At 46.2% G+C, this 8,047-nt stretch overlaps 1 protein-coding gene across 1 annotated transcript; it reads left to right on the forward strand.

Moving 5' to 3' along the window:
- Window positions 1-255: 255 nt before the first annotated feature.
- On the forward strand, window positions 256-2,446 carry zgc:158296 (uncharacterized protein LOC791212 homolog). The gene is made up of 3 exons (XM_041237114.1): window positions 256-833; window positions 1,572-1,759; window positions 1,874-2,446. Exons 1-3 carry the CDS (start codon window positions 687-689, stop codon window positions 2,022-2,024), a joined length of 486 nt encoding a protein of 161 aa, XP_041093048.1. The 5' UTR covers window positions 256-686; the 3' UTR covers window positions 2,025-2,446.
- The last annotated feature ends 5,601 nt before the right edge of the window (window positions 2,447-8,047 follow it).

The raw sequence follows: 8,047 nt of genomic DNA on the forward strand, positions 1-8,047 counted from the left end.
AGTCGAGCAGGTCTGTAGAGGAAGGATAAGGGCAGCTGAATCAAATTACATCGAAGGCAAGGGGAAGCATCAACACACAGTCATCTCTAGAGCATAATAAGTACATATATATATATATATATATATATATATATATATATATATATATATATATATATATATATATATTATATCATATCAGTATACGATATATAATATGTCATTGTCAAAACATTATACAGCTCAAGTTCGGGGAACAAACAAAAACATTATTATGCTGGTCTTGTCCAGTCTCATTGGGTACTGTAGCGATTGTTATAGTATACACTAGTCCTCTATAGGGTGCTATACCAATTGATCGTCTTATATAGAGTGCTATAGTAAACTCCAGGCTCATACAGAGCGGTGAAGCTTTGTGTGGACTTGTTGTGTTTTGTACAGGCGCTACACTGAGCTATAGTGTTCTATAGTAAGCTGTATTCTTGTGTACAGTGCTATACTGAACTATACCAAGCTATTACTCTTCTCTAGTCTGTTTACCAAGGCGCGTCACTAAACTGTAGCGTTCTATAGGGTGCTATACTGATCTCCAGTATTCTTTACTGTTGGTTTCTGTACTGGGTGCTGGTCTTGTGTAGGGCGCTGTACTGAGCTATAGGCTATAGTGTGTAGTTCTGTTCTGCTCTCTGCCTCCCCCTGCCTGCGGCATGCTGAACGACGACTATCTGGTGGAGTGTAAGATCGACGAGGGTGACGAAGTCATCACCAAATCAGCTGCCCCCGACCCCCTGCCGGCCGAGCCCCCGCCGAGAGTGGATGAGAGGGACCCCCGCGGGATCAACCAGCACCTCAAGGTACATGCGAACAAGAGAGAGGAGACAGAGAGAGAGAGAGAGAGAGAGAGAGAGAGAGAGACACACAGAGACAGAGACTGTGCTGTGCTCTGTTGATTTACCTGTGCTGTGCTGTATTGATTTACCTGTGTTGTGCTGTATTGATTTATCTGTGCTGTGCTGTATTGATTTACCTGAGCTGTGCTGTGCTGTATTGATTTAACTGTGCTGTATTGATTTACCTGTGTTGTGCTGTATTGATTTACCTGAGCTGTGCTGTGCTGTATTGATTTAACTGTGCTGTATTGATTTACCTGTGCTGTGCATTAGTGTATTGATTTATTTGTGCTGTGCTGTATAGATTTACCTGTGCTGTGCTGTTCTGTACTGATTTACCTGTGCTGTGCTGTGCTGTATTGATTTACCTGTGGTGTGCTGTGCTGTGCTGTACTGATTTACCTGTGCTGTGCTGTGCTGTATTGATTTATCTGTCCTGTGCTGTATAGATTTACCTGTGCTGTGCTGTGCTGTGCTGTACTGATTTACCTGTGCTGTGCTGTGCTGTATTGATTTACCTGTGCTGTGTGGCGCTGTGCTGTACTGATTTACCTGTGCTGTGCTGTGCTGTATTGATTTACCTGTGCTGTGCTGTGCTGTGCTGTGCTGCGCTGTGCTGTGCTGCGCTGTGCTGTGTTGATTTACCTGTGCTGTGCTGCGCTGTGCTGTGCTGATTTACCTGTGTGTTGATTTTCCCGGCAGGTTGATTTCTCCGATGTTCTCGCAGAGCCCTCCTCCTTCCACAGCTTTGACAAGGTCTGGACCTGGAGCGACATCCTCTTCGAGGCCTCCAAGCTCTGGTGCTACCGCATCATCTCGTTGCTATGCGCCATCCCCGTCTCCGTGGTGACGGGCTTCCTCTTCGCCCTGCTCAATTGCCTGCACATCTGGTAAGGAGCTCCGAGCGCATGCGTGTCACCGGCCCCCTCTAGTGGTTAAATGGCCGTCACTGCGCGTAACGCTAACCTGCCCCCTGTTCGATCCCATGCTGTGTCTCCTCTCAGGTGCGTGTCCCCCGGTGTGCGGCTCTGCACTCTGTGTTTGCCTCCTCTCCGCTCGGTCTGGTCCAGCCTCCTCGATGTGCTGGTCGCTCCGGCCTTTGCCAGCGTGGGGCGCTGCTGCAGCCGGGTACACCTGTCCTTCTCTAAGGAGTAACCGCCGGCAACCGCCATGACAACCGCCGCGGCAACCACCAGTGCCATCCCACATGGTATACATTTCTTCTCTGAGTGGCCTGTGTTAACATGAGGTTTCCACGTTTGTCGTGCAGAAAAACGAAAGAAAACATCAGCTGTATAAGAGAGTATAAACATATTTTGACCGTTGGTCAAAAATGTCCTGTTCTTATGTGTAAAGAGCTGCTTTTTTGAATTGCATAACTTAATTTCGCATTTTCCAGCTGGGCAGAAATAATTGAGTGCATTATGAAATTGTGTCATTTGAGTGCTGTCTGTATGAACTCTCTATACTGTTATCGTTTGTGGGGAAACAGGCTACTGATTATCTGGGTACATCTGCAGGATTTTCAGCCATTAAACTTATTGTATTGACTAAAAACAATAAATAAATACAATTTGGTTGGACTGTTTGTTTTGCTTTTGTATATTCTGAACAGCTCCCCCCCTCCCTCCCTCACCCACTTACTCTGGTCTGACTCGGTCTCTTCTAGTTTCAATAACACTGATGAAGGCACTAGAGCCCAAACGCTGGTCTGCTTGACTCAGTTTAGTTTCAGTAACACTGATGAAGGCACTGGAGCCCAAACGCTGGTCTGCTTGACTCAGTTTAGTTTCAGTAACACTGATGAAGGCACTAGAGCCCAAACGCTGGTCTGCTTGACTCAGTTTAGTTTCAGTAACACTGATGAAGGCACTAGAGCCCAAACGCTGGTCTGCTTGACTCAGTTTAGTTTCAATAGCACTGATGAAGGCACTGGAGCCCAAACGCTGGTCTGCTTGACTCAGTTTAGTTTCAATAGCACTGATGAAGGCACTAGAGCCCAAACGCTGGTCTGCTTGACTCAGTTTAGTTTCAATAACACTGATGAAGGCACTGGAGCCCAAACGCTGGTCTGCTTGACTCAGTTTAGTTTCAGTAACACTGATGAAGGCACTGGAGCCCAAACGCTGGTCTGCTTGACTCAGTTTAGTTTCAGTAACACTGATGAAGGCACTAGAGCCCAAACGCTGGTCTGCTTGACTCAGTTTAGTTTCAGTAACACTGATGAAGGCACTAGAGCCCAAACGCTGGTCTGCTTGACTCAGTTTAGTTTCAATAGCACTGATGAAGGCACTGGAGCCCAAACGCTGGTCTGCTTGACTCAGTTTAGTTTCAATAGCACTGATGAAGGCACTAGAGCCCAAACGCTGGTCTGCTTGACTCAGTTTAGTTTCAATAAAACTGATGAAGGCACTGGAGCCCAAACGCAGGTCTGCTTGACTCAGTTTACTTTCAGTAACACTGATGAAGGCACTGGAGCCCAAACGCAGGTCTGCTTGACTCAGTTTACTTTCAGTAACACTGATGAAGGCACTGGAGCCCAAACGCTGGTCTGCTTGACTCGGTCTCTTCTAGTTTTAGTAACACTGATGAAGGCACTAGAGCCCAGATGCTGGTCTGCTATGCGGTGTGCTGGTGTCAGTTATTCTGTAGATATTAATATCCTGAACACAACGCTACAGCAGCTGAGCCCAGAATAACAGAGAGAGAGAGAGAGAGAGAGAGAGAGAGAGTGAGAGAGCGAGTAGATTCTTGTTCAAGAGCCGTGCGTTCCACGTTTCTCTCACATGCAGACAGGACGTAGAGAGAGAGAGAGAGGAGAGAGAGAGAGTGAGAGAGAGCAATCAATTCAAGAGCCGTGACTTTCCACGTTCGCACCCCTGAGCTTGTCACCTATACACACTGGGGCTAATCAAGCTCGCAGTGAAACCTAGAATGGGAGAAACGACTATGTTAGAGGAGCCTTATTTTCTGCCCCATCCCCACTCTCTCCTATCTCTATCCCCTCCCCTCTTCAATATACCATAGAGTGAGTGGATAAAAGCCAACTTTGACCTCCCTCCCTCCCTCCCTGCCTCCCTCACTCTCTGCTGCCTAACTTTGTGGATATCAAAGCCGAAGAGGCAACGAGGTTCAACAGCAACCGAAAGAGCTGGCTGGATAGAGGGGAGACTCGGGGCCTGGCGGGGAAAGGGTTAACTTGAAGGAGACAATTGATCGTGACCCCCAAACAGATCAACCAGGGCATCGTCAACGTGAGGGCAGGCCTCTGTCAGCCTCTGTCTGCCTGCCTGCTCGTCTGTCGCATTGGTCAACACGATAACTGCCTTGAATTTACCCTAATCGTCACCAAACCCTTACCGCACACTCCCAGCCTCTTAAAGATAATTCGGGTTGTGTTTGGGGCTCCAGTGCCTTCATCAGTGTTATTGAAACTAAACTGAGTCAAGCAGACCAGCGTTTGGGCTCTAGTGCCTTCATCAGTGTTACTGAAACCAAACTGAGTCAAGCAGACCAGCGTTTGGGCTCTAGTGCCTTCATCAGTGTTACTGAAACTAAACTGAGTCAAGCAGACCAGCGTTTGGGCTCTAGTGCCTTCATCAGTGTTATTGAAACTAAACTGAGTCAAGCAGACCAGCGTTTGGGCTCCAGTGCCTTCATCAGTGTTACTGAAACTAAACTGAGTCAAGCAGACCAGCATTTGGGCTCCAGTGCCTTCATCAGTGTTATTGAAACTAAACTGAGTCAAGCAGACCAGCGTTTGGGCTCTAGTGCCTTCATCAGTGTTATTGAAACTAAACTGAGTCAAGCAGACCAGCATTTGGGCTCCAGTGCCTTCATCAGTGTTACTGAAACCAAACTGAGTCAAGCAGACCAGCATTTGGGCTCCAGTGCCTTCATCAGTGTTATTGAAGCTAGAAGAGAAGGGACAGTGTGAATATACAGTACAGGATGTTCACACACATGTAAACGCTAGAATGATTTACCTTGACATGCGACTAGAGGAGGAAAGCCGCCCCCCTTATTATAATTCCCAAGGGAAACAAAACACCCAGAACCAAATCTCACAAAATCATTTTAATAACTGTCTGGTTTTTTATTCAATCTGTTTTAGAGACAGACTGAAAGTTGCAAAATGTTCTACATCCAGGTCCCACCGGAAACTGTGACCAGCAATCATGACAAAGCGTTGCAAACGTTTAAACCACAACTAGAACTGAGTTATATTTAGATGCAATTACTTTATATAACAGGGCTTCTAGCTCTGAGCATGTTGAGAGCGTGTTTCGTTGTCTTGCATGCTCTGCTGTGTCTGAGGGGGGGGGGGGCTCTGTATTACAAAGACCGCAAAGAAAAAGAAAAACACTGTCATCACGATATTTAGAAACGTTTCAGAAGATCTTATTCAGCTCCTGTACCTCTGAATGTATAATCCACTGGCCAGGAAGAGAGTGAGTCTGGGTGGTGCAGGGCAGGCTGACAAGAGGGGAGAGGGGAGTACTTTACTCTATGGATATATATATTTTTACAGTCTTATTTTTTTCCAGTATTGGGGATAAAAATACAAGTAAATATTTTTGATTAGAATTATTTATTTATTTGTTTGTTTGCTGTTTATGTCGTCAGTTGAGAAGCTACTGTCAAGCACGCTGTTCCAGAGTTAAAATAAACTGCAAGCGACGTGGATAGCAGTGTTAATTATAAACATTAATTCTCTCTCTCTCTCTCTCTCTATCTCTCTCTCTCTCTCTCTCTCTCTCTCTCTCTCTCTCTCTCTCTCCTCTCCCCCCTCTCTCCCCTCCCTCTCCCCCTCCTCTCTCTCTCCCCTCATCTCTCCCCCTCTCTCTCCTCCTTCTCTCCTCTTCCCTATCTCCCTCTCTCTCCTTCCTCACTCCCTCCCCTCTCCCCTCTCTCTCGCCTCTTCCCTATCTCCCCCCTCTCTCTCTCTCTCTCTCCTCACACTGAGCAGGGTCCAAGTGGCACTGCACAAACATGCGTGAGGAGGAGACACACGAACAACGCAGGTCACACGACACACGAACAACGCAGGTCACACGACACAGCACGCACACACACAATGTCATATGTAATGCAGTTGAGGCCAGCCCTGAACCGAACGGGAAATACCGATTCAAAAACATAATATTTCCCTTTATTTCTTCAGAGGGGGGAAAAAAAACGAACAAAACTCTGCGTTACACAATAATACAGGGATTCATTTAAAACGCTCCATTTTTAAAACACAGCCAGACAGACAGACTGGGGGACAGGCAGGGAGGCTGACAGAGTGAACTCAGTGTCGGGGTCAGTTTCAGTTTTCCAGTTCTGATTCTCATTCCCTTTTAATCAGTAACACATCATGGATCAAAACTGCAAGTAGCAGGATTCAGTTAGAACAAGCTTCTCGCAGGTATTATATCAATTCCAATTCCTTTGAAGGACAGAGAACTGGAATTGAGAAACAAGAACTGACCCCCCAGCCTGGTTTTGAACAATAAGTAAAATCAGCTAGAGAGAGCATAAGAGCTTCCCTTTCTCTCTCTGTCTCTGCTCCACCAGCACAGAGCAGAGGGAGGCTGTTCAGAGAGTATAAGAGCCCTCCTTTCTCCTTCTGTCTGCTCCACCAGCACAGAGTAGAGGGAGGCTGTTCAGAGAGTATAAGAGCCCTCCTTTTTCCTTCTCTCTGCTCCACCAGCACAGAGCAGAGGGAGGCTGTTCAGAGAGTATAAGAGCCTCCCTTTCTCTTTCTCTGCTCCACCAGCACAGAGCAGAGGGAGGCTGTTCAGAGAATATAAGAGCCTCCTTTCTCCTTCTCTCTGCTCCACCAGCACAGAGCAGAGGGAGGCTGCTCAGAGAGTATAAGAGCCCTCCTTTTTCCTTCTGTCTGCTCCACCAGCACAGAGCAGAGGGAGGCTGTTCAGAGAGTATAAGAGCCTCCCTTTCTCCTTCTCTGCTCCACCAGCACAGAGCAGAGGGAGGCTGTTCAGAGAATATAAGAGCCTCCTTTCTCCTTCTCTCTGCTCCACCAGCACAAAGCAGAGGGAGGCTGCTCAGAGAATATAAGAGCCCTCCTTTTTCCTTCTGTCTGCTCCACCAGCACAGAGCAGAGGGAGGCTGCTCAGAGAGTATAAGAGCCCTCCTTTCTCCTTCTGTCTGCTCCACCAGCACAGAGCAGAGGGAGGCTGCTCAGAGAATATAAGAGCCCTCTTTCTCTTTCTCTGCTTCACTCTTCCTCAAGCCAGATCTTTTTTTATTTTATTTTGACACACAAATCATTTACAGGTTTTATTTTCTCTTTTGCTAATTAAGAGAACAACAATAACTTATGCAAAGCGACTGATTGTCCATGGGTTTTAATTAGGGGGGGGGGGGGGGGGGGGGGTATATATATTACAAATAATAATTTATATTAGCACAGCAAATCAATTGAAAAGGCAGCGTGAAAATGGAAATTGATTAAGCTGAAGGCAGTGTGACGCTGATTCAGTTTCACTCATGCATGCGTTAAAAAAGATTCTCTCAAAATCAGAATCACACCAATCCTTGTTCCCCACAGTAAAAGCACACCACAGTGTAATAAAGCACAGTGACTGCATGGTAAAACATAGGCAGGCATTGTAAAGCACAGAGAGGTCTGGTAAAGCACAGGGAAGCATTGTAAAGCACAGAGAGGTCTGGTAAAGCATAGGGAAGCATTGTAAAGCACAGAGAGGTCTGGTAAAGCACAGGGAAGCATTGTAAAGCACAGAGAGGTCTGGTAAAGCATAGGGAAGCATTGTAAAGCACAGAGAGGTCTGGTAAAGCACAGGGAAGCATTGTAAAGCACAGAGAGGTCTGGTAAAGCATAGGGAAGCATTGTAAAGCACAGAGAGGTCTGGTAAAGCATAGGGAAGCATTGCAAAGCACAGAGAGGTCTGGTAAAGCATAGGGAAGCATTGTAAAGCACAGAGAGGTCTGAGGAAGCATAGTAAAAAAACGGTAAATTATGGTAAATGCACAGTATATTGGATAAGAGCATCTGTAAGAAATAATAATAATAATAATAATAATAATAATAATAATAATAATAATAATAATAATAATAATAATGGGAAAAGCTTGGGGGGGAAAGGGCTGTGTGAATTTACTGTGGTAAACTTCTCTAAGGAAAGCCCTCAGCTATCAGCTATTTACTGCAA

This window comes from Polyodon spathula, chromosome 43, assembly GCF_017654505.1.
Source record: "Polyodon spathula isolate WHYD16114869_AA chromosome 43, ASM1765450v1, whole genome shotgun sequence".
Lineage (NCBI taxonomy): Eukaryota > Metazoa > Chordata > Actinopteri > Acipenseriformes > Polyodontidae > Polyodon > Polyodon spathula.

Bases quoted from the DNA above. Each gene is read 5' to 3' on its own strand.
- zgc:158296 (XM_041237114.1), top strand. From the start codon at position 687: ATGCTGAACGACGACTATCTGGTGGAGTGTAAGATCGACGAGGGTGAC. The intron at 834-1,571 runs GTACATGCGAAC...TTTTCCCGGCAG, and splicing joins GGATCAACCAGCACCTCAAG to GTTGATTTCTCCGATGTTCT. The intron at 1,760-1,873 runs GTAAGGAGCTCC...GTCTCCTCTCAG, and splicing joins CTCAATTGCCTGCACATCTG to GTGCGTGTCCCCCGGTGTGC.